The 27,790-nt window shown below is 41.1% G+C and overlaps 1 protein-coding gene across 2 annotated transcripts in view; it reads right to left on the bottom strand.

Annotated features, from left to right (window-relative positions):
* Positions 1 to 27,790, bottom strand: part of MPP7 (membrane palmitoylated protein 7) — a 248,633-nt gene that overhangs the window by 154,451 nt on the left and 66,392 nt on the right. For both annotated transcript variants that reach the window (XM_038755705.1, XM_038755706.1), the window contains exon 3: positions 5,038 to 5,200. In XM_038755705.1, the coding sequence (XP_038611633.1) occupies positions 5,038 to 5,074 (37 nt within the window). In that variant the 5' untranslated portion in view covers positions 5,075 to 5,200. The remainder of the gene's footprint in view (positions 1 to 5,037; positions 5,201 to 27,790) is intronic.

The raw sequence follows: 27,790 nt of genomic DNA, 5'->3' as shown, positions 1-27,790 counted from the left end.
TGGTGATGTCACAGACTGGCCAACCCCGTTGAGACTCTCTGCAAAAAAGGGGAGCAGTGATATTGATCTAAAGGCAACCAACGGTGCTTGGAAAAAACATATACCATTTGCCTGTCACAAGCAGAACTCAATACATAAAACAGTCCCCCAGGTTCTCCCGAGACACTTTTTATTTCTGACTGCCAACAGTTCACCAAAGCCAAAGTTAACCCAAGCAAAGTGTTAACCCAACCCAGCTCTGATGCTCACCCCACCTAACCCCAGACAATTTTACCAGGAAGCTCTAGAAGTTTGACTCACTCTTTAACCACTCTGCATTCCCTGTTGCTTGGTTCTTAGAATTGGAAGAGGCAGGGATTGTGACACTTCCCTTTTATAATAGGCACTACAGACACCCAGTGCTAAGCACTGCAGTTCAATGTGTTAAATGCAAAAGAATGGCCAAGTCTCAGTCCTGGCCAGGGGCACGGTTGCATCAGCTCCCCCAACTACGTACACAGCCTGCTTTGACTTGGCTACTGGTTGAGCCAAAGCCCTAGCACTCAACCCGGCCCTAATCAAGTTTAGGAAGATGGGCTTCAGCCCTACCACCCTTCTAAAACAGGGACTAAGGGGCTGGAGGAGACAGGAGGTGGATTTCTAGGATTGGTAGTATACGCAGACCTGTAGAAAACACCAGCCATCTCTCGTGGCTGGAAGAGGCCTGGCAGGAGGGTGGTTCAGGGTGACTAGGCCTTCGGATGGCCAGGCCAAAGCTCGTGCAAAGTTTTATCATAGAACGCCTTTGACAGTCATCTGAGAAGTTGGCTCCCCTAGTCCAGCCTCCTTGGGGACTCTCCATCTCTACTAGGCTGGAGTCCTGAGTGAGAATGGGGTCAGTAATAATAATAATAATTATGGCATTTGTTAAGCACTTACTATGTGCAAAGCACTGTTCTAAGCGCTGGGGAGGATACAAGGTGATCAGGTTGTCCCACTTGGGGCTCACAGTCTTAATCCCCATTTTACAGATGAGGTAACTGAGGCCCAGAGAAGTGAAGTGACTTGCCCAAAGTCACACAGCTGACAATTGGCAGAGCCGGAATTTGAACCCATGACCTCTGACTCCAAAGCCCGGGCTCTTTCCAATGAGCCACGCTGCTTCTCATAGTAATAATAATGGTATTTGTTAAGCGCTTATGTGCCAGGCACTGCACTAAGCGCTGGGGTGGATACAAGCAAATCGAGCCAGACGCTGTCCCTTGTCTCACGTGGGGCTCACAGCCTCAATCCCCATTTTACAAGGACGTAACTGAGGCCCAGAGAAGTGAAGTGACTTGCCCAAGGTCACACAGCAGACAAGTGTGGGAAGAAGGCAAAGGGTGGGAGGAAAAAGGAGGGCAGGGGTAGCACGGTCCAGTGGAAAGAGCAGGGACCTGGGTTCTGATTCTGGCTCTGCTTTTTGCCTGTGATGTGGTCTTGAACAAGTTACTTAACTTCTCTGTGCCTCAGTTTCCTCATGTGTAAAATGGGGGTTCATTACCTCTTCTCCTGTCTTCTAGAAGACTGAGACCCAAATGGGACAGGTTCTGTGTCCAACCTGATTAGCCTGTATCTAGCCCAGTGCTTATTACAGTGCTTGGCATATAGTAAGCACTTAAATACCATTAGAAGATAGTGAGGTCCTAGAAGCATATTAGGCAGAGACAAAGAGGAGTGTTTTAGAGCCAGGATGCAGGGTCAACCATAGAGAAAGTGACAGAAAAAATATTAGGGACCTCGGCGGAGCACAGGCCAGGCAGTAAAGAACCAACCAATCAATCGAAAAGAAGTCTCAGGAAAGTTGGCAGATGGGATGATTCCTGCCTAAAAGAAGCTTACAAACTAGCACTCCATGGAAAGGGTAGAAGATGGAGCAAGGAATGTACACCTAGGAGACAGGCAAAGCCATTGAAACCACTAGATCCTGGAGGAGGGAGTAGGCTGAGCAGTGTGGAGCCAATTCCTAGAACTAGGAAATTTAAGAAGCAGGAATTTGACTCTGACTATTCCTGCCATCTTCAGGTAGGATCCCAAACTACAAACCAAGCACGAAACATGATAAAGCTTTAGGAGTCCTCGCTTTTTACACCTGGGAAGAAACAGTGAGGGATTGAAAAGGAGGAGCAAGAGCAGGGGAAGTGTGAACGACACGGAGAGAGCCAGAGACAGAAAGAGAGAGGAGAGGAAATAAATTATGACCGCAACCTAAGGGCAGTGTGTGACCCCGGGTCCTTTAATGGCAGCAGGCTGCCGATCTGTCCATTTCACGAGAAAAAACAAGCCTTTCAGAGATCTCGAAACAGTTTCATAAAATCTAAAGTATTTCGGTTTAAGAATCAGCCCCAGAATTCAGTTAAATAGCCGTTCTCTTCCTTCTTAGGGCCAACTTCTTATAAGACTTAGACACGTTAAAGACATCTATGAAGTCTCCTGGCGCTAACCCTGGCACTCAAAAGTTTGCAATGAAAATTCAGACAGAATTTATTGAAGCCGAAATTTATCTAAAGATATATCAGGTAGCAGCCATATGTGCTCATTCTGCGATGGCATTCAAAGAACTTCTATTAAACACTGGGGTCCTTCCAAAGCAGTAAATTAAGGCTGATATTGGAAGGAGAACACCTAACCCGTCATATTTCAGCTCATGTCCCTTTACATTATTTGAAGTTACGACGGAATAAATTATTTTGCCTTTCCATTTAGCTATTTTTAATACCCTCAGCAAGGGAATTTCCTTTTCTTACTTATTGAACCTTGAACGATATGCCAAACAACCATGAGCCTCTGGAAGCACGTACATAACTAAAATAAATAATTCTAAAAACTGCCCCCAAAGTCTCATCGGCTAGATCTCTATCAAGCACTCCACGACTGTAAATGCCAATAATCTGGGCTTCAGACCTAAGGAGGGGGCTGACAGAGGGTTTGAAGGAAGAAGGGACATTTCCCCACTTTCTCCTATCCCCATTAGGTGAGATCCCAAGAATGTTGTTCATGGATGACTCAACTGCATGGCCCACACTCCTCTTCACTTCCTAAAAATTCCTAAACAGGCCCTGCTTCTCTTCCCTCACACCTACCTGGCCTTGAAAGCCTCGCAGGGTTGAGCATGGCAGAGAGGTGAAGAGGAGATGCTAACCCCTTCCCTTTCGGGGAGAAGATGAACTGTGGAAAGATAACGGGAGGGTGGGGTGGAACGGCTGTGACCCAGAACAGGGAGCTTCAGACGGTGGCTAAACTAAATTTTCAAAGGTTCCCCCACCAAACTGTTGTGAGGGCCACACAGGTTGAAAAAGAATAATAATAATTATAGAAATAATGATGATAATAGTATTTGCTGAGTGCTTACTATGTGCCAGGCACCTAGTACTAAGCACTGGGGTGGATACAAGCAAATCGGGTTGGATGCAGTCCCTGTCTCATGTGGGGCTCACATGGGTTAATGCTGTCCTAGAGCCCTAGAATGTGGACACGATCCAAGGAAGACTCGCAGGTGACATATGTAAATGCAACACCAGTGGAGGCTAGAAGGAATTTGTTACTCTATTTATTTATTTCACTTGTACATATCTATTCATTTTATTTTGTTAGTACGTTTGGTTTTTTTTTCCTCTGTCTCCCCCTTTTAGACTGTGAGCCCACTGTTGGGTAGGGACTGTCTCTATATGTTGCCAACTTGGACTTCCCAAGCGCTTAGTACAGTGCTCTGCACACAGTAAGCGCTCAATAAATACGATTGATGATGATGATGATCTGAAGGTCGGAGGGGAAAGGAAAGACTGCATTATCTGGAGATTCATGGACTGGGCTGGTGGAGGTGGAAAAGGCCTGGAAGGGGAGTCCAGAGAAAGTAGAACTCATGCCACCCCAGTGGAACAAAGAGATATTATTGTGATTCTTTGAAAGAATCACTCCCTTCCTAAACTAGACTGGATCTTCCCCTAGTGCCCATTACCAGGCCATCTCCACAATCCCCAGCTCAGTTTCTGACCCACTGGGGAATAATAATAATAATAATAATAAATAAATAATAATAATAATAATAATGGCATTTATTAAGCGCTTACTATGTGCAGAGCACTGTTCTAAGCGCTGGGGAATTTACAAGGTGATCAGGTTGCCCCATGTGGGGCTCATGCCAGGGCCTATTTCTAGCCCAGCTGTCTCAGGAGCCAGTTTGGAATGAATCAAGGGATGACAGGTTCCACTGATGAAAAGAGACCTGCTTCCTCCTATCATTTTGGTACAAACTGATGAATGGCTTCATTTAGGAACTCTAAAAATCCTATTAAAATAATGATTCCTAGACCTCACAAATGATTGGCTGTTGGTCAGCATCTTAAAGTTCTTTGCAGGTGATAAGACTGTAAATCATACATAAATACAAGTTTTAGAGGAGTTCTGAGGCATAAACCTGTCATTAATTATAAGGTTCAAAGATGGGGTTCAAATGCATCATGTCTAACACGTCCAAATCATTATGGGATTTTTAATCTTGTCTGATGCTTAACCTAGTATCATGTAAAAAAAACTCTACGTAACGCAACCTGCAAAGAAAAAAGAGATAGGTGACTTCTTTGGATATGATTTGTTTGGATTCTAATCAAAATAAACTTTTCCTATATCAATTTAACGGAGTTAATGGCTAAAACAAACCTAACCCGTCATAATTTTGGACAACAAAGCCGAGTAAAAGGACTGACCCTTGAGTAGATCTTCCATATACCCTAAAATAAGCAATGGATAAAAATGTAAACCTATGACAAAACACGCTAATTATCAATGCCTTAAGTACACTTATTTACTGAGTGCGATATTTACCTTTTAAGGATGGAATTAAGCATCTTTGTATTAATTATAATTGCCCTTAAAATTGCAGTTGGAAGCCTGGGAATTTTTTCAGTAAATACAGGACCTTTGCTACCAAAAACTACAGAAATGGAATTCTTCATTACAATCAAGCCACCGCTCCAATAAAACTTGAAGGAGCAACATAATCCCCCTAGGTTTGCATACCTGTGTCACTTCCAGATCCCGTTGATAAAGCTGGCATGATTTGGTCTACAGGATATTACACAGTAACGTCCAAATCGCACTCCACAGCCAGAAGGCAGCAGTTTCAGTTCAACTGCTTGCAGCCAAGTTGTCTACAAAGATTTACGCAATTTTCAAGCCTCCTCTAGAAAGAATAGAAACAAAATGTTAAAATAATGAGGAGTTAAACTGGAAGCGTCTATATTTAAAAAAGTTCAAACTTGATACACTTATTGAATCTTACTCCTTCTGAAATGCCCCTCCACTGTCAGTTTCTGATTTAATCTGAAGTTTTCAACTGAAAACTATTTATATTTCAGGACAGAAAGAAGGGTGAATTGGGAGAGGGGTTTTTTCGGCTAGGGGTTTGCTTTCCTTCAGTAAAATCTTTAAACACATATTGCTATGAAAACTCTTTATGTCACATTTTAAACTCAAAATATAATTATTTTCATTAAAAGAGCCCATCTGAAAATGCTGTTGGTAATTTAGATTTCAGATGTTTTTCTATCAGTAGAAGTACTTAGCCCACAAAAGGACACAAGGGATGTAAATGCTATTTGTAGTCATCATAATGCTATTGCGACCTTTACAATCTGAGACAGAACCTATGTTTTATGTGAAAATAATATTCAGGTAGAACTACTGACCTAGAACTTTGATATTACTAGAGTAAGTTCAATAAAAATGTATTTAATGTAATGCATAAATATTTCTAACAACTGTTTAGGTTAAGTGCTTTCTACTACACTTCAGAAGAATACTCATTACCCGAGTCTCATAATTTAAAAAATTTAAAACACTAATAAAACGTATTTTTAAATAATGAAGTAGTAAAAAACTAAAAAAAATGTCAAAGCTAAAATTAACATATTGAACTAAGAGCTCATATTCTTGGTTGAAGTTCATATTATTTTGTGCCTTAATGATGGAAAATGTAATGTGTGATTTATACAAATACAGGGAGCAACTTCAATATTTAGGCATTTTTTATAATCACATTTGCCCCAAAATCCAAATCAGCTACTCTAAAGCTTTTGCAATATTTTAAAAAGCATACTTTGGACACATGTTTTGCTTATTAAAAATAAGAAAGTGCTGTAAAATCATTAAAATGCAAAGGCAATCACTAATTTACTGAGTTTAACATTTAATCCAAAACCTTTTAAGTTACTAAAATATTTTATAGAGTAATATGATTGCCACGTTCCACTTTGAAAATGCTAATATTTCTCATTGTAAATTCATCCAAAACTTGTTTCCAACTTAACTCTTGCGTACTTTCAAAATGGTCAACTTTTCCTTTTTTAAGATTTTTTTCGAGTCTATCAAAGTAAAAATTAGCTTGCCAAAACAGAATCTGGAACAAATTGTTACAGTGGATTTAAAATGATCTGAACTGTTTTGTATTATTAATGATTTGCATAATACCACAAAGTTGCCAAAAAATGTGCACATGAAAAGTTTCCAATAGAGAGTACAAAATGAGGAGGGAAAGAGAACCAGGTTTCATTAAATGCATCAACTCCTGAAGGTGTTTTCTCCGTGAATACTTATATATAGCAATAAATATAAGATATGAAAAGATTAACAACCTAAATGGATGTAGGTTTTCTTAAATGTTGTGTAACCAAACTTTTATAATGAAAGTAAAATTAGAAACTTAAAAAAAAACCACACAAACTTAGGTCTGAACCACGGGTATTCCGGCCACAAGCAAACTGCCCGATTAAATTAAGAGGGTGTGTTTTGTTTCGTTGTTTGTGTATCTGTGTATTTTTTAAAAAAAGGATCCAAGTCCTAGTTCAGGTTCTGATTCCACAATTACCCTATATCTAATGTATGTCGTAACAGAGCCAAAATAACACCACCTTCTGCTATTCACTAGGGGTTAAAATCTTTTTTTAGTTCAGCACGCTACTTTATCACACACATTTTATGTCCTTGCTTGATGCAAATTAAGCTCATTACAGGAAATAAAATGTCAGTTGCAAAATGTGTTATTTGACTAGTTTTTCCACTAGTATTTGTACTGCCTCGTTACTAATTAAAAACTGAAGGTCCCAAAGGGATATCCCAAAGTCTTAAGGACTTTACTGACCTACATGCACTTCATGTATTCAAGTTCTGGATGCCATTCCCCGTTTTTCTTTATTTCACAGTAAAACGGTCAATATTAAAATTTTCAAACAGTCTTCTGATTTAAGAACCTTCTATTCAGAACGAAGTTATTCCTCCCAGAACATATATATATTAATGAAAACTAAATGGCCTGATTAAATCCTAACCAGTAAAAGGCTTAATATTCTGCTGGAATGAAACAAGGTTTTTCGTTTTTTTTTTTCCAAACCTGCAAATTAACCTACATTTTTGCAGTGATGATGTTATTTTCTTTGGCTGCGTTTATTGAAAAGGCTTCGGAATTTGTCAGAATCCAGCCGTAAGTATTACCGACTGCTGTATGGAATCGATTTGCCGCTACACAGAAATACCAGCTGTTACAGTGTGTCCTGAGAGGGATTACCGAATATTCTTAAATTGAAGTTCAATCCATCTTTCCATAAAAGAGAGACCCAAATGCCAGGAGCGAAACAGCGGTATCAAGTGCACCTGAGGCATTTACAATGCCCAATAGGACTGTTACGCCGGCCTTTCAAAAAAAGGCTTATTTTTGAAATTTCATTATTCCAGTCGTACCTTGCTTCTATATATCACACTGTATCAGATTTTTCTGGCGTCTACAATGTGGAAACAGTGAATTAAGTGTAGTTCTATGATACGATGTTGAATTTCCAACAGGCCCTTAGTAGCCCCTCAGGCTCCTGTAGTATGTATGACATCTAGTGGCCTAGCCACGCACCAGTTCCAGTTATTAGGAAAGCAAAATTCACTCATTCAATCGTATTTATTGAGCGCTTACTGAGCGCAGAGCACTGTACTAAGCGCTTGGGAAGTCCTCTTGCAACAGAAACAAAGATCCCCTTCCTCCTCAACTTTCCAATCAAATGAAAGCACGTACATTCCGCAACTGTCGATTAAGTGATCCATCAAATGGTAGGTCAGGATTTTATATAATAATAATAATAATAATGGTATTTCTTAAGCGCTTATTACATGCAAGGCACTGTTCTAAGCGCTGGGGAGCACCTCCTCCAGGAGGCCTTCCCAGACTGAGCCCCTTCTTTCCTCTCCCCCTCGTCCCCCTCTCCATCCCCCCGTCTTACCTCCTTCCCTTCCCCACAGCACCTGTATATATGTATATATGGTTGTACATATTTATTACTCTATTTATTTATTTTACTTGTACATTTCTATCCTACTTATTTTATTTTGTTGGTATGTTTGGTTCTGTTCTCTGTCTCCCCCTTTTAGACTGTGAGCCCACTGTTGGGTAGGGACTGTCTCTAAGTGATGCCAATTTGTACTTCCCAAGCGCTTAGTACAGTGCTCTGCACATAGTAAGCGCTCAATAAATACGATTGATTGATTGATTGATTGATTGATTGGGGAGATTACAAGGTGATCAGGTTGCCCCACAGAGGGGCTCACGGTTTTTAAGCCCCGTTTTCCAGATGAGGGAACTGAGGCCCAGAGAAGTGAACTTCTTAACTTCTCTGGGACTCAGTTCCTTCATCTGGAAAATGGGGATGAAGGCTGTGAGCCCCACGAGGGACAACCTGATCACTCTGTAACCTCCTCAGCGCTTAGAACAGTGCTTTGCACGTAGTAAGCGCTTAATAAAAATGCCATTAAAAGAAAAAAAGTGAAGCGACTTGCCCGAAGTCACACAGCTGACAATTGGCGGAGCCGGGATTTGAACCCACGACCTCTGACTCCAAAGCCCGGGCTCTTTCCACTGAGCCACGCTGCTTCTCTTACATTTTCCATTTTCCCCAGTACTACTTTGGGGCAACAGTTTGCTTTGGCTTGCCAAACCGTTTGACTAAATATCTGCCTACACTAACTGGTGGGTTAATGTTTAAATGGATTTCTTGGGTCACAGTTGAGGCTAAATGCAAACAACCCCAGAAGTCAAAAGATGCACAGTCGAGAGAAATTATAATAGAAGGATGAGAAGACGTACAAAAGAATAGCTTCTAAAAGACCTAACTGGAACCATTTTGCACTTACATATGGGTAACTATTTTTAAAATAGGCCATAAAAGTCACTACAGTTGGAACATCAGAAATCCACATTCCTTGGGACCGAGAACTATTTGGATTTGGAGTATTCTCGGATGTTTGCGCTGAACCGCTAAGATCTGGTAGGGCTGGGTCTCAGAACCAGACACTCCCCAGCTTACCATCAATCGTATTTATTGAGCACTTACTGTGTGCAGAGCACTGTACTAAGCGCTTGGGAAGTCCAAGTTGGCAACATATAGAGACAGTCCCTACCCAACAGTGGGCTCACAGTCTAAAAAGGGGGAGACAGAGAACAAAACCAAACATACTAACAAAATAAAATAAATAGAATAGATAGGTACAAGTAAAATAAGTAAATAAATAGAGTAACAAATATGTACAAACATATATACATATATACAGGTGCAGTGGGGAAGGGAAGGAGGTAAGATGGGGGGATGGAGAGGGGGATGAGGGGGAGAGGAAGGAAGGGGCTCAGTCTGGGAAGGCCTCCTGGAGAAGGTGAGCTCTCAGTAGGGCCTTATCCCTCAAACTTTATGCAACACCAAAAAGCTTTATATCAACTCCTTTGATGGCACCAAGTTTTCAACTTACTGTAGGCTGGGAACATGGCTAACTCTGCTGAATTGCACTCTCCCAACGTGCTTCGTACAGTGCCCTGCACATAGTAAGTGCTCAAATACCACTGATCGATAAACATCTAAGAGCTGCCAAAGGCTCCCAAAGCTCAGTTACCAATGATTAGTTATCCCAAAAGGATCATTATTTAATATCAACTCTGATTTACTAAAACTGACTCTATTCACATATGGCACATTTGATCTCTCAATGCATTCATTTCCTGAAAGTCTGACCTAAACATAAACAAACTAAATGGAAGATGTTGTCAGATATCCTACTGCCTAGGATTATGACAGGCAGAGGAGATGTTCTGTAGAATGAAAACGCTCCAAACCCAATCCCAAATACCTCCGAGTCTGAGAGCTGAATCTCCCAATTCTTTCGGTGACTCTTCTAAATTTCACAGTGACATCCTTCCTCAACCTTTAATGCCCACCACCCTGGCACACCTCCTACCATGCCAGCAGTAACTCACAAGAGATGGGAAGAGACCGGAGGCAAGGAGACTTAATTAGAAGGCTTTCTTACATTCAGCTGCATGTATCAGCTTTCTCGCATACCGGCTTTCGAAAGTGTCCACCACCGCACGTCATTCCCTGCTTTAAAACATTCATCATCAGAGTAATAATTGTGCTTTTTAAGTGCTTACTATGTGCCAAAGACTACTAAGCGCAAGGGTAGATACAAGATAGGCTGGATGCAGTCCTTGTCCCACATGGGTCTCAGAGCAGGAAAGAGAACAAAACAGGTATTGAATCGCATTTTATACAAATGAAGAAACTGAGGCACAGAGAAATGACTTGCCCAAGGTCACACAGCAGGCAAATGGTGAGGCTGGGATTATTAGAACACAGGTCCTGTTTTCGGGCCCATGCTCTTTCCACTAGGCCATGCTGCTTCTCTTATACGGTGGTACACCCAGGATGAGGGAGCAAGACAGCAAGCAGAATAAGCTAGGTTCATTTTTTTTTTTTCTTCAAATGTCTGTGCTCTGCTGATTTTACCCAGGAAAAGGGACTTATGGAGAAGTATGGTGCCCCTGTCCCACACCTTTTGGCTAAAATAGAGAAGCACACAAAGTTATCTCTGGGTTCACCTTGGGTTTATCAATGAGCTCTGACCAAGCTAGGGATGTGGGATTGGGTTGTAGGTATAAATAAAAGTGAATGAACATCCCAACAAAGTCTTAGGTGCGCTGATGGCATCTCAACATAATGAACCAATCGATGGCATTTATTGGCACTTACTGTGTGCACAGCACTGTACTAAGTGCTTGGGAGAGTACAATATAACAGAGTCGGTAGACACGTTCTCTGCCAAGCCACGGAATTTAAGCTGTGTTGCCTAGAAAGTAGGCTGGTTAGAGGGGAAAAAAAAAAGGAAAAAAGCTTTTGGGGAAAAGTTTAGGTCTAACTGCTTCCTATTCAGTGGTGATTACTGTTGATGTTATTGCCTATAATCATCATCATCATCATCAATCGTATTTATTGAGCGCTTACTATGTGCAGAGCACTGTACTAAGCGCTTGGGAAGTACAAATTGGAAACAGATAGAGACAGTCCCTACCCAACAGTGGGCTCACAGTCTAAAAGGGGGAGACAGAGAACAAAACCAAACATACTAACAAAATAAAATAAATAGAATAGATATGTACAAATAAAATAAATAAATAGAGTAATAAATATGTACAAACATATATACATATATATACCACCAATCCCTGGCTGAGAATTGATGTACGGATAAATGGATTTGCCATGCTCAATCAAGAATTAACTGAATCTTCTCCACCCCTTCTGCAGCTCTGATTAACGTAACATGATATGGGAGATTTGGGCAGTTTGAACATCTGAAAATTAAAGATTCCCATCCAACTGTGAAAAATAATTTAGCCAAACATGGTGGGTGAAAGTGAATTACTGACAATGTAGACCTGCTCAAATCTTCAATCGTATTTATTGAGCGCTTACTGTGTGCAGAGCACTGTACTAAGCGCTTGGGAAGTACAAGTTGGCAACATATAGAGACAGTCCCTACCCAACAGCGGGCTCACAGTCTAAAAGGTACTTACTATATGTCAAGCACTGGGGTAGATTCAAGACAATCAGATCTGGCAGACACAGTCCCTCTCTAACATGGGGCTCAAAATCAAAGACGGAGGGAGAATAAGTATTTTGCCCCTATTTTACAGATGAGAAAACTGAGAGAAGTTAAGTGACTGGCCATGGTCACACAGCAGGTATGTGGTGATGTCAGAAGTGAATCCAGGTCTCCTGATTCCCAGTCCCATGCTCTCTCCATCAAGCCACATTGCCTCCCTCCAGCCTCCAACACTTTACTAGGAAAAAAAAAAAGGAAGAACTTTCCACTGTCCCAGTACTAACAGGATGGTTAGCTCTGGGCCATTGCCTATTCTGCTCCTTTAAACAGAGAGCTAAGCACAAAGAGTTGCCTGTACTGAGTATAACAGCCGCAAACCCAATTTCAGTCAAACTGATTGGGAAATGACCAAGGGATCTGACTTGTCCTAAGTCGTCACCAGTCCAAAAGACCCACAAAATACCATGTGGTGTCAGGGCCCCCTTTAAATTCCAAGATATTCAAAATGCTCTATGAAAGGTTTAAGGGTTTGGTTCAGTTCAGGGACTTCCAGGTAACCCTGGACTCAAAGACTAAATACTCTTAAAGAGATCATGAATCACATTTGACTTCCTAAAGTAATGCCTTCATATAGTCTACAATCACTCATTCAAGTGACAGCCTATTATGTTCCTTAGATAGTCTGGCTGAATTTGGACCTAGCCATTTTCTATTTGCTTCTGATTAGCAAATTTTCCCTAAGTGCCCAATCTTAAATATGCCCCCAACTGAGCTTCATTCTCATTTTCTATTTTTTATTTAATTATTCTATTTTTTTCTGTGACATTTCCCTAAAGTACTCCACAGTCTTGAATTTTTACTCCTTTATTTAAAAAAGAGGTGGTAAAGGTAACTCTTCTAAAATCTAAGTGCTCACAAAGCTATCATCTGGGGCACTGATTTTATATGTGTAGATATCAATGGCTATATCTATAGCCATATATACAAAGATATTCATATATCATCATCGATCGTATTTATTAAATGCTTACTGTGTGCAGAGCACTGTACTAAGCGCTTGGGAAGTACAAGTTGGCAACATCATCATCATCATCAATCGCATTTATTGAGCTTTTACTGTGTGCAGAGCACGGTACTAAGCGCTTGGGCAGTACAATATATCTATTATTCACACACATGGAATATATCAAATATGAGCTTTACCTACAGGATGACCCTAGGACACACAACTACTAATTTCCCACCAGAAAAACACCCATCTGACAGTATTTTTCAAGAGGTAAAGTTGCCTATACTACATTATCAGTTCTTCAGGGGAAAGGCACTAAATTAATATTTTAAAAATTTAACAACACGAGCCAAGCTAAATTAATCTCTCTCACTGATGAGATTTTATGGAAATAAATGTAAAAACTCCTGAAATAAAGAAAAATTTGGTCTATTTCCAACCCCTGCTTATCTACAAGGCCTGTTACTCTGTTGCAGAAAATCTGGATTAGTCCAAGGAAACTGAAAGAGCTTACTGTGCTTCATACATCGATGGGTAACAGACGAAATCACTGGGCTCAATTCTATCCAGTGGCTCCAAAGTCACCAGAGGCCTGAAAAATTTAATGCACTTCCTTAAACAAACTCATTCCCAGGCTGTGAGTTGGGCACTGAAGAGAATCACATTCTAAACTTTCCTACAGTGTGGTGTTAAACCACGAAGACTGAATCACAGAAAGACAAAAGCTGGGTGTGAAGCCAAATATCTTCAAATATCTTGAGGCTGTCTTATGAGTCCTGGATTTCTTTTTATTTTTTTTTCTTAAAGACCTCGCCTGGCCAACTTTCATGACCTTGAAGGTAACCAGTTGAACACAAAATGTACCAAAAACACAGAGGGAGGCTGAGGTTGCAATTACAGATACGACATTCAGCTCTGCATTCCTAAATAACTGCTAGAATAAAAGCTGAGGACAGGGGAGCCTCCCGCAATGATAATTATCAGGCAGTTTGTGCGCACTCGATAGAATCGGGGTCTGAGAGATAAAGCAAAGGCTTTTATTATAATTTACAGGCTGGTCTTACCACTGAGGAAATAATCTTGATTATTTAACAAAATAAAGGAACATCTGATTGGGCTCACTCTCCCACAACACTTGAGGTTTTCTGCTCCATGTTTATCACAGTACATTTGTTCATGTCCATATTGTTTGTCTCCTAGGAGACAGACTCGCTCTGGCTTTTTACAGGGTCCAAACAATGCAGTGAATAATTGGGCACTTAATCAATTCTCTGTTATTGATGTTGACCTTCAGCTTTTTGTTCACGACTCCCGCTTCCAAGCCAAATCATGGCTATTCAAGAAAAATATTTTCCCCTTCCTTTTTCTCTACTTTCATCTATTTTTACTTTCTCCCAGTAAAACCAACTCCTCCCTATTTCTTACTTTCCTCATTTGTAGACGCTTCTGATTCATTACCAAGTCTCAAACTCTAGTCACGGAAATGCAGTTCTTTGTTAGAGAGAAGGAGGCAACTCAACCAACACCTTTATATAATTGGTTATATTATTATTTTAGGCCCTTGACTGGATAATAAAATAAAATCATCTTTCTCCTACAAGCCCATGGGCCCAGAGTCTGACAGAAACGAAATCCACTCCAAGAACAATCAAGCAGCCTGCAAGTGACAGAAAATTTCTGAGTGGTTTGCCATTCTACAATCAATAATGAAAACAAGATAAAGTAGAGAGCAAGTCCATCTCCAAGGAAGCTATAATGAATTTAGACACAGAATCTATAAGATTTCAATTTCCAAAACCCTCAGTTCAAGTGTGAATTACAGCCAACTGTCAATTATTCATTCAGTATAGTAACAAGATGAAGAATAGCAATCTACAAATAATCCAAAAATGTTATTTTAGACAATAGTTGAAAAAACTTTGACAAGACTTTACAAGTAACAACATTAACTGATTTAGGCTTTAAACTCTTCCTCCCTTGACCACGACCTAATGAAAATGATAATGTGTACTGAAATACCCTATAGTGGCTAACACAAGGAAGGAAGAGGAAAAAGACAGGGTCAGAACTCAGAAGCAGGTGTTGACTGAATGAGCCTGAAGGAAAAAAAATATGATCCACAAATGGAAACTTTGTCTAGATGTCTGAATTCAAACTTTCTATATACTTAAACAAAGTGTTTTTTTCTTTATGAACAACATTTCGATCTGTGTGGCATATATATGTGTATATGCGGGTATAAATATGTATATATATACAATTATTTTTTCTGAACACTATTTGTAAATGTGTACATTCATCCTCTATATTAAAATGATAAAGTTCCTTGATGGCAAGGAATGTCACTTGCTTGTTTCCCGTACTTTCCAAGCATACAGTACTTCCCAGTGGGTACCACTAACGACTGTTACTACTACTCTAACATAATGCAGATGAAAGAGTTGTTATATTAATTTAATTGCTTAAGTCCCCTTCAGGCTAGCTCCAGCAGTATTTTCTCAGACCGCTTAGGGACAACCACAAGTGACAGTAACCTTGGAACATTTTAATGACACATTCTTTTCTAAACAATCCCTACCCAGGCTCAGTAAAGTCGGTAGGATCCCATGAGACCCAGGGCCCCAGAGACAGGTTAGACCAACCCAAAATTTTATTAGTTTGGTTCAGATTAAGTTCTACCAGTCAACTGATGTGCTGGTTCTAGCAAAGTATAAGCCACAAATTTGCTTCAGAGAAGCAGAGCACAGGAATTGATGCAGAAGAAATACAAAGTCTTTAATTACGAAATTTTCTGTTTATAACACTCATCAGCAGCTACTGCTAAATCACCAAAGCTGTACATAAAATGGTAATCTAAATTACAACAAAGATAAATTGGCCTGAATCATTACAAGTTCTCCCAACTCATGTAAACCTGCAGGATATTTCCAACGTTCGCCTATGCAAGGAGAAGTACAAATAGGCAGAAAGAGGAAGCACACAATCAATCAATCAATCAATGGTATTTATTGAGCGCTTACTATGTGCAGAGCACTGTATATATACAGTATATATATACACAATATATATATCATATATATATTATATATGATATATATTATATATTATATAATTATTATTATATATTATTATATATTATATATTATATTATATATTATATATAAGTATATATACACAAGATATACAGTTCGGAGAGGGATGGGGTGCCAATCTGTTCTTCCGTACCAAAGATGACACCAGAAAGCTAGAGGAAGTTAGCACCTTAGGCAAGCAGTTTTCTCATATTTGCATGACAATTACCTAGTTAGTTAAATTTTTATACTTTCCTGATTTGCTTTTGCCCAGGGAGAAACTGATGAATCTCACTGGGTTACCCTAATCATTACCTGCACCAAATGACTTTGCATTTTGCTCCAAGCCCCTACCTCATGGTATCAATTGCTTGAGTGCAACTGATGAAATGATCCTGAGGATAAGCCAAAATGGCAAAAATTGAAAATGATCTTTCTGGTTATTGACTACAAGGAAGTGACCATTACTACCACAACCAAGGAAACCTGTCTTGTGCTTTAGATTTTTTCATAGATTTTTTCAGAGAAGCAGCGTGGCTCAGTGGAAAGAGCACGGGCTTTGGAGTCAGAGGGCATGGGTTCGAATCCCGACTCCGCCACATGTCTGCTGTGTGATCTTGGGCAAGTCACTTAACTTCTCTGGGCCTCAGTTACCTTATCTGTAAAATGGGAATTAAGACTGTCAGCCCCACGTGGGACAACCTGATCACCCTGTATCCTCCCCAGCGCTTAGAACAGTGCTTTGCACATAGTAAGCGCTTAATAAATGCCCATTATTATTATTATTATTATTATTATAGATGCTTCAAAGATCAACAGTTTGCAATAAATGGAAACTTATGAATAAACATGAGACAATATGAAGGTAGGAAGCAGGACAACACGCAGAACAATCCCTAGTATTAATCATGATTCACTATTTCATTCATTCAATCGTATTTATTAAGCACTTACTGTGTGCAGAGCACTGTACTAAGCGCTTGGAAAGTACAATTAGGCAACAGAAAGAGACAATTCCTACCCAGCAACAGGCTTACAGTCTAGAAGGGGGAGACAGATAACAAAACAAATAGTCAGACATCAAGAGCACCAAAACTCACCTAGTGTTAAAGCATTTCGACTAGTTGAACTGGAGTCTCTATTGCTTAATCATATCTACTGAGTACTTACTACATGCAGAGGACTGTGCTAAGCACTTAAAAGGAGAAAGGAAAAAGGAGAATGGCCTGCATGAATTCTCCAGCAGTGTTCCTAAATTTACTCTAAGTTAAATGCAACATTTATTAAGTGCTATCTATGCAAAACACCTTGAATAGAGACAAGATTAAGATGTCGGACACACAGCCTGGCCCTACAAGTGACTCACAATCTATTTTATTTGCATTTTACAGATGAATAAGTGAAGCCCAAAGTGGTTTGGCACTTGTTCAATGTCACAGAGTAGGTCAGTGGCAGACCTGAGACTCGAGCTTAGAGAAGCAGCATGGCTTAGGGGGAAAGAGCACGGGTTTGGGAGTCAGAAGACAGAGGTTCGAATCCCAGCTCTGCCACTTATCAGCTGTGTGAGTTTGGGCAAGTCACTTAACTTTCCTGTGCCTCAGTTACCTCACCTGTAACGGGGATTAAGACTGTGAACCCCACATGCGACAACCTGATTACCTTATATCTATCCCAGTGCTTAGAACAGTGCTTGGCACATAGTAAGCGCTTAATACCATCATAATTCTTATTATTATTTTGATTTCCAATCAATAAATCAACAGCTGCCTTTGCTTTGCTCTCACCCCCCACCACTCTCCTACTGCCCTGACCTCACAAAACCTGAAGCAGGCTTCAAGACCCACTTGGAAAGGGAAAGGAGCAATTGCCTTGGAAGAAATCATTCTCTTTGGGAAGCTGGCATTTTGAAAATGTCAGGTTGTGTGTGTCAGCAAGGGTGGGAGGGACCTAAGGGCACATCCTCAAGATGTCTTATGTCCAGGAGAGTCATCCTAAACTGTATATAGCAGCATGAGCATGGTCCAGTGGAAAGAGCAAAGGCTCGGGTGTCAGAAGACCTGAGTACCAATGCCTGCTCTGCCATTTGCCTGCTATGTGACTTTGGGAAAGTCATTAAACTTCTCTATGCCAGTGTCCCCTCTTTTGTGAAAATGTGGATAAGATACCTGCTCTCCCTCCTCTTTAACTATGAGCCTCCCGCGGGTCAGGTCTGTGTCCAATCTATTTAGAGTATCTACCCCAGAGCTTAGTACAGTGCTTCAAATATTAATGCTTATATATCACACTTACTATTAATACTACTTGCTAAAACCTACTGCATGATTCCTTAGGCAGTGCACAGCAAAGCAGCAATTTGAAAACGTCTGGCTTATTTAAAAGTTTTCCTATATACGACACCATCTAACTAGTTATACAACCCTTCACATTAAGCAATCATCTCAGAATTATGCAAGAAAACTCATACAATAATGATACAAGCAAGTCTTGACAGGCAGCACTTAATGTAGCTTACCCTTTACAGACTAACCTTCAATGAAAATAGTGAACATTACCTACAAGCAATGTTCTTCTCTCCATAAAAATTTGATCCTTAATCAATTAATCAATCGTATTTATTGAGCGCTTACTGTGTGCAGAGCACTGTACTAAGCGCTTGGGAAGTACAAGTTGGCAACATAAAGAGACAGTCCCTACCCAACAGTGGGCTCACAGTCTAAAAGGGGGAGACAGAGAACAAAACCAAACATACTAACAAAATAAAAAAAATAGAATAGATATGCACAAGTAAAATAAATATAAGAAGCAGCGTGGCTCAGCGGAAAGAGCCCGGGCTTTGGAGTCAGATGTCATGGGTTCGAATCCCGGCTCCGCCACATATCTGCTGTGTGACCTTGGGCAAGTCACTTCACTTCTCTGAGCCTCAGTTACCTCATCTGTAAAATGGGGATGAAGACTGTGAGCCCCCCGTGGGACAACCTGATCACCCTGTACCCTCCCCAGCGCTTAGAACAGTGCTTTGCACGTAGTAAGCGCTTAACAAATGCCATTATTATTATTATTATTATTATTATTATTATAAATAAATAATGAAGTGAACAATCCTATGAATATTTTGGAACGGCGATACATTTAGTTCCAGAACTGCATTCCAACATTACAGGGTTATGTTTATATCAATACCAACACAAAGTGGGGGGTGCTAGGGCAGGGGAAGAAAAGGAGGAGTGCTTTGAGAAAACTAGAATGTAAACTCCTTGAAAGCAGGGCTATGTCTACCAACTGTACTTTGTATTCTCCCAAGCACTTAAATTCAGGGCTCTGTACACAGTAAGTACTCAAATTCCACCGTGACTAATCGGGCTATTTCTATTTCAATCGATTTAGATTTTTGATGTTCTAAAAAGGTATTAGGAAAACAAGGAAACAATGTGCAAAAGAGCAGAGAAGCTAAAAGCAAACAAATTTGTAGGCTTCCATTTTTACCCTTCTGCATCTTGGAACAGTCGGATGTGTAAGTTTTAAACCTCTCCAAAGAGGCTTAACATGAATACTGACTTGGCAGCTGAATTCACGCAAATTGTTTAGTTTTGCCAATTTCTCATTCCTTTGTGCTTCCTCAGCCAAATAGCCAGTTGTCAGAAATCAATATTTTACTAAAAAAGGCTCAATTGGTACGAGAACGTCATGAAACATCAAAGTCGAATTTAAGTAATTAGGCAAAGCAAGAATTAAAAGCTCAACAAAAAAACCCCCAAAAAACAAATGAGTATATGACCAAGAAAAGGGAATGTGGGCATTATGGAGGTTGAGTCAATCAATCGAGATTGTGTGTTAGAAAAGGGAGGATGGGGGCAGGAGGAGTGGGTTAAGAAGGGGAACTGGCTAACCTGCCATGATTGAGGGTAATGTCAAGGGCAGAGTTAAATTCCTTCAGGTATATCAGCCAACAGTGAGGATACCCCTCTGGGTTTTACATATTGTGGGGTGATTAGTGGCATTTACTGGGCAGAGCACTGAACTAAGCATTTGGGAACAGTACACTAAGAGTTGGTAGTCATACTCTCTGCCCTGTATGAGCTTACCTGTCTATTCCTGGATTTAACACACTGACCCTCTCCACCCTGGGAGCCCTTTGAAGCCGCTAACTCACTAGGAAAGGGCCCTCCAGCCATCCGAGAAACCTGCGTCCCAATTGAGCACTGATTCGCTTCTTTACTTCAGAAGCAAAAATTCCAGAGTGAAATCCAGTTAACTTTTCCCCCCCATTATCTCGTCTTTCTTCCCTCAGCGAGTCAGACAGAAAATTGGTTTTCTTCTGCAACTGGAGTAATAACGATAATTATGGTATCTGTTCAGCGCTTACTATGTGACAAGCACTGTTCTAATGTACTAATTACACCCACATTCTATCCCATGCTTTGGGGAACCTGCGGCAGGGAGGGAATGGTTTCACAGCTTTGTTCAATTCCTTTGGAGATCTCTCAAGCTTTGGTGATGACACCTCTTCCCTTGAGATGTCACTACTCAGAATTCCCTAGGTTGGACAGAAAGTTGAACAAATAGTAATGTTTTCACTACATTCCTGAACAGGCCTTAGAAGGCAACCTAGCCCTCTTGGGTCCTGTTGCCGCTACTGTGTGATTCCTAGCCCAATCTCCCTTATTGTGTGACCCTGGAAGAGCAGCTGGAAGTTTTTCTTTCAACATCCAGATACCTGCTGTTCCGATAGGCCCTGGAGGAAAATCTCTTCCAAATTGATTCCCTTGGTCCATCAGATACCTCTGGTATCCTTAATACGGTCATTTTGGTTGTTGGCACAGAACCAAAAAGCTCATTTCTCTTTATGAAACAAATTTTGCAAAGCATAGTCGTAAAAAGATACTTTTATATATTTTCCTTGAAAAAACTAAAAGGGAAAATGATTTACATTTACAATGTGCCACGTTTAGAGTGAGTGGGGGCAAAGAGTTACTACGGCTCTGCTTGAAACTGAAACATCCCCTCCCCACACACAGGCCCAGTAGTAGGAGAGACCTGCTCCACAGGAGTGGGGTAAGCAATCAATCAATCAATCAATCGTATTTATTGAGCGCTTACTGTGTGCAGAGCACTGTACTAAGCGCTTGGGAAGTACAAGTTGGCAACATATAGAGACAGTCCCTACCCAACAGTGGGCTCACAGTCTAAAAGAGGGAGACTGAGAACAAAACCAAACATACTAACAAAATAAAATTAATAGAATAGATAGGTACAGGTAAAATAAATAAATAAATAAGCAGGCATACAGTCTCCCGCTCTCAGCTCTGCCACTGAGACTCTGGAAACTCCGGGGCAGTCCCTGGGACCACACTATTTTTACTCTCTCCTTCCCATCCACCATAATAATGGAGAACATTTGCCTTGCAGGAGCAGGCTAGACGGAACAGAATTCCCACCATTTAAAGTGTTGGAAATGCTGGGAAGACCCAGGGTGGCCCTCCCTGACTGGGGTGGTAAGGAGATCATGGACTCTTCCCTCACAGGAATAATGTACAGTTGCTTATATTGTTGCTGCTGTGGTTACTGTGGGTTGTTGTGTTTTTTTAATAAAAACATTGAATTTGCCTGGTTATTTCTTTCCTGGAATGCCTGACTGCCCACAACCTTTAAGACTGAGCCCCCTGTACCCCTGGAAAGGAACAACCTAAGTCAATATCTGATGCAATATCCTTGTACCTTGCCACAGTGTTTACCACAAAATAACTAAATGTAAAAAAACCCTGCAATAATAAAAAACTTGAGTTTTCACTAGAGGACATTTTGTGAAATTGGGAAACTGAATCAGATATTAATATATTGTACTCTCCCAAGTGCTTAGTGCAATGTTCTGCACACAGTAAGCCCTCAGTAAATACAATTAAGACAAAGACATGTAATTTGACAAGGACAAATCTACCAAATTACACTCTGAAGCAACCTCGAGAGAAGCAAAAGTAGTCTATAGAAAGCAAGTTACCAGTAATATTCAGTCTTTTAAAAGATATGGCTGCATTGACTTTGTTCCTCATACTCTGTTGTACTGTACTCTCCCCAGGCACAGAGTACAGTGCTCTACACACAGTAAGCATTCAATAAATACCACTGATGATGATGATGAGCAGTGTGGCCTGGTGGAAAGAGCACGGGCTTGGGAGTCAGAGGTCATGGGTTCTAATCCCAGCTCCACCACTTGTCAGCTGTGTCTTTGGCAAGTCACTTTACTTCTCTGTGTCCTCAGTTACCTCATCTGTAAAATGGGGATTAAGACTGTGAGCCCCACGTGGGACAAGCTGATAACCTTGTATCTACCCCAGCGCTTAGAACAGTGCTCGGCACATAGTAAGTGCTTGAGAAATACCAGAATTATTATTATTATTGTTATGATAAAATGTTGGCTCTCAGAAAACAATATGATCAAGGGCATGAAATACCAGGGCAAATTCATCCGTATGAAATGTGCAATTTTCAGCCCCAGCGGAGTTTTACAATTGACCGTTCCATCCCACAGGGGATCAAAGGAGAGTTGCCAGAGCCACAGAAACCCACTGCTGTTACTCTGGCACTCTCCTTTCTGAAGTGGCATAAATCAGATGGCCATTCATCTGGTCTTATACAAAAGAGTCCAGTTTTCAGCTGGCCTGTTCCCTTTCCAAAGCTGATATGGCACTGAATGACTGTGTCCCGGTATTTCTACTTTAACCACCCAGTTTTTCCTCCATCTGCACTCCTGCCAAGGAGCCCCATGGCTACCAAGTGGCATTCCCGTTTATGGGGACCTGGGAAGGCAACTCAACGTCTCAGGAGCAAAGGGGAGGGTCAGAGTCCCTCACAGTCTCAGTTCTGCTGGTTTCTGAAACTGTTCTACATGACATGGAACATACATAATGACTTCCATGTCAGCGAAGGCATGGTCAAGAACCACAAGTGTTCTCTCTTTTTCGAAAGCACATTTCCCTAGTCCCTCTAGCCTTACACCCTCCCTCTCGAGCTTCTGCTTCTACGCCGGAACATCCATCTCTGTTCTCCCAGACAGGACAGAACTGAGGAGAATGCAGATTTGGTGGGGGGGAGGATAAAGTCACCATGGGGACAGAGGAGGGAAAAGGGAGAAGGACGGGGGACCACGGAAATCTTCCCATTCTCCATCTCCTGGCCCTGAGATAACCCCCATTCCGGAGACCCAGTTCTTTCTGGGTGCACCACCAAAGCAGAGAGCAGTAAGGAGAACCCCCAGTTCCCTTCCATGGGCTTTGGGGGGGTGTGGCAGGGGAGGGAAGAAAGAGAGAAGCTTCTGGGAAGCCTGCCTCCAACATCTGAGTGGGATGGAGTAGTATGGTGGAATATAAAAGCCCAGGGTGCCAATGGGGGTTAGATTCTGCCCCAGAGTCAAAGAAGCACAGTGAGAATCTGAGATCTGAGGACTTCCTCCGCAAGTCTGAGCTGCAGCCAGAATGTCACTCCGGTGCATTCCAGAAGAGTTAAAAAACCCACCAATTCAATCTCAAAATAAGATGATGCAGCATCATCTTAACCAACTGGCAGCATGAAACTGACGAAGACAATCACACAGCTCCATTTTGGGGACGTGTGTGGATGTGGAGCCCTTGCTCCTCCATGGACAGTTCCATTTCTTCATCATCATCATCAATCGTATTTATTGAGCGCTTACTGTGTGCAGAGCACTGTACTAAGCGCTTGGGAAGTACAATCTGGCACAGAGACAGTCCCTACCCAACAGTGGGCTCACAGGCTAGAAGGGGGAGACAGAGAACAAAACCAAACATACTAACAAAATAAAATAAATAGAATAGATATGGACAAGTAAAATAAATAAATGATGGACTGGATGCCCCCACCCCAAAAGGTTTGTGTGAAACCAGCCCAGATCCCAGATCTCTAGCTCCCTGTCACCTAATAATAATAATAATTTCAGACACCAGGCTGCCGCCCGTCTGATTGAAACTCAGAATGTGGGGTGGGAAGGAGGGCAGGATGCCTGAATCTGGCCCAAACCAGCTCTACAGGGTCAGGGTCAGGAATCCATGGCTTCATGATCCCCGGGGAAAACTCTACCTGCTCCTGCTCTGGCTACTCCAGGCTCCAGTCCTGACTTTTTCCCCCAGGCAACCACAAGCTGCCAGTTTAGAAGCCTCTTGGGTCCGGTAAGTCCCACTAACAACTCCCCAATCTGAGTGACTATAGGGGCATGAAGCACAGGGGCTGCTGTGCCAAGGAGGAAGGAGTGGTAAGAGAAATCCAAGAATTGGCCAGATTTCTTCCATCTACTCGCCCCCTCCATAATCCAGATCACTTTCCTAAGACAAAGGAGATTAAAAGAAAGGAGAACCACGATGAACAAGGCTCCAATTCCGACATCTTCACAGTCGGGGAGACTTTAACACGGATAAGACGGAATAAACTCCCATTTGCTTTGTAACCACGTCTCACAGACTGGCAAAAAATCACTATCACAGACATAAATGCCACGCAGACTGTTTAATTCTGTTTGGTTTTTTCAAGAGTACGATAGGATATTGAGGAAAATTCAATCTCCATTTTCCGGGCTTTGGAGGCAGAGGTCATGGGTTCAAATCCCGCCCCCGCCAACTGTCAGCTGTGTGACTTTGGGCAAGTCACTTAACTTCTCTGTGCCTCAGTTCCCTCATCTGTAAAATGGGGATTAAGACTGTGAGCCCCCCGTGGGACAACCTGATCTCCTTGTAACCTCCTCAGCGCTTAGAACAGTGCTTTGCACATAGTAAGCGCTTAATAAATGCCATTATTATTATTATTATTATCCACATTAATAGAGATAAATGTCAGTACTATTTTTTTATTTATTTGCTAACCACATTCTGTGGTTATCTTCCCTTCCAAAATGGTACCTTCAAAATGACCGGCCTTTTGCCACACTCAGATATTTGTAGAGGCACCTAGAACTGCGAAGAAAAACAGATTCTAACCCCTTTTTCCTCCTCTAAATAGCTAGGAAAAATTTTGCCGTTCTTAGAAAAGACACGAATACCAATTCATAATTAAGTCCGAAGATTGGTATCCAAACAAATAAATCTGTAAGTTTGAATCAAACATACCCAAAGGAAAGAAATAACCGCCACAATTAAACCACTACGGCATCTGGAGGCAGTCTGTTACTACACTGTACTATTTCTATTTTATGTTCTCATGTTATACTACAAAATAATTCTGGTCGAAGAGTTAACAACATTTATTGCTCAACGGCTGTAGCAAAGTCCCATTTCTGAAGTTCTGCCACCTCTAGGATGTGGTACATTTCAAAAGTAACTAAACTGTGGAAATACCAATCACTAATTATTACAAATTTAGTTTGAATTGCTTACAGAAGAAACCCATCTCACCTAGCAAAACACTTTTGAGTTTCTCTTGGCTATGTTTGGGGCAAGATGCTACTGTGGAACTGATATTAACTCACTTGCCTATATACTATACGTGTGACACAGCAGATTCAGCAAATGGCTGAGGAACAGAATTCCGCTGAGGAACCCAGAAAATTCAAACAATTGAAAGTACTTATTAAACAATGAACATATTGATAAAGCAAAAGAGTTCTGCCATAGAAGAGATACAGAAGCTTTGTCGAAGTCATAGACTATGCTTCAACTGAGCCCCAGAAAACTGAATAACCGTACTTTCCCCAACAGTCTTTTAACCACGTCCAGGAAAGTTTCCTTTGTAAAACAGTAAATATTTGAAATCTCAAGCTAGAATTTAGAGCTACTGTCAATGTCAACTAAGGTAAAATTTTATGACAAAGATACATTATGCATAAATGTCCTTCATCTCTGCGTTTCAAAAAAAAACGAAACAAATAGTACAAGCATTCTTGTGTTCACTACAAACTCAGTCCAACTGTGGAAGTCTGTTCTACAAATGCTGGAAATTTGGCATCATGATGCAAAAATGAAGCTTTTACAATTTTCCCATTACAGTCATCATGACCTTTAATAAGGCGGGGGGGGGGGGGGGTAGGCAGTTGGGAGGAAGAAAAGCAACTGGGATAAAAGCAAAACAAGAACTAATACATTTTCTGCCAAATTTCACATCCTTGTCAGTTTTTCAATGCTGAACAGCAATTTTGTGGTCTATGGTTAATAGTTTCATAACCAATTCATTCTATTCAAAAGGAATGGGGCTCGTGGAAAATATTATTGAAAAAAGCCCTTTTTGCTTTCCTCTGGTTACCATTTACCAAAATGTCACCCTGTCACATCTTATTTCTTGGACAGTAGGACAATTAAAGTTTTCTAACAGGGTTCTGTAGATCTACCTAGCTTTTCTAAAGTACTCCGGAAGAAATTTTTCTTAATTTTTCTCATGAAATGCAATAAAAGCACATTCCCTAAAATGAATGGGAGTACATCTTGACTGCTTTATACCAATCTGAATATGCATTTCATTTGGAAGTAACATGCCTATTTTTGAAAATCCCCCTACGGCAAACAAGATTTTAAAGGAGCTTGTGGAGCCCAAGTTCAAGGGTACTCAGTACATGTAAAGTGAAGAGGAAACAGTTCCAAGCAAAAGGTCTATTAAGACCATCAATTTTGTACTGATTAAGGTTGATGGGCCTATGAAATGTTATCAGAGCTGTGACTGATTTATCCCTCTAGACAGTGAGCTCCTTGTGAGCAGAGATGGCATCCACCAACTCTATATTACGCACTTGGGAGAGTAAAATACAGAAGTGTGCTGCCCTCAGTGAGCACTCAAATACCCTTGATCGAGGCAAAATGAGCCAAACTCAAACCCCTTACCACAGGGTCTTAAGGCACTCAATCAGCTCACCCCCACTTACCTTACCTCGCTGATCTACTCATCATCAATCGTATTTATTGAGCGCTTACTACGTGCAGAGCACTGTACTAAGCGCTTGGGAAGTACAAATTGGCAACATACAGAGACAGTCCCTACCCAACAGTGGGCTCACAGTCACACAAACCATTTCACTCTAACACCATACTCTCTGTATCAATCAATCAATCAATCATATTTATTGAGCGCTTACTGTGTGCAGAGCACTGTACTAAGCGCTTGGGAAGTACAAATTGGCAACATACAGAGACAGTCCCTACCCAACAGTGGGCTCACAGTCACACAAACCATTTCACTCTAACACCATACTCTCTGTATCAATCAATCAATCGCATTTATTGAGCGCTTACTGTGTGCAGAGCACTGTACTAAGCGCTTGGGAAGTACAAGTTGGCAACATCTAGAGACAGTCCCTACCCAACAGTGGGCTCACAGTCTAAAAGGGGGGGGGGGGGACAGAGAACAAAACCAAACATACTAACAAAATAAAATAAATAGAATAGATATGTACAAGTAAAATAAATACTCTCTCAATCTCAACTCCCTCTTTCTCTACCGACCCCTTGTCCAAGTCCTCCCTCTGGCCTGGAACTCTCCACCTGTTAAAGCCTTACTGAAGACACACCTCCTCCAAGGGGCCTTCCCCGATTAAGCCCCCCATTCCTCTTCTCCCACTCCCTTATGCACCACCTTGATTTTCTCCCTTTATTCACCCCCCACTCCCAGTCGCACAGCAGTTATGTACATATCTGTATTTTATTTATATTAATGTCTGTCTTCCCCTCTAGACTGTAAGCTTACTAAGAGCAGGGAATGTGTCAGTTTATTGTTATACTGTACTCATCATCATCATCATCAATCGTATTTATTGAGCGATTACTATGTGCAGAGCACTGTACTAAGCGCTTGGGAAGTACAA

Source organism: Tachyglossus aculeatus, chromosome 13 (assembly GCF_015852505.1).
Source record: "Tachyglossus aculeatus isolate mTacAcu1 chromosome 13, mTacAcu1.pri, whole genome shotgun sequence".
Lineage (NCBI taxonomy): Eukaryota > Metazoa > Chordata > Mammalia > Monotremata > Tachyglossidae > Tachyglossus > Tachyglossus aculeatus.
Note: the sequence above shows the minus strand (reverse complement) of the source record. Positions and strands in the feature narration are given on the sequence as shown.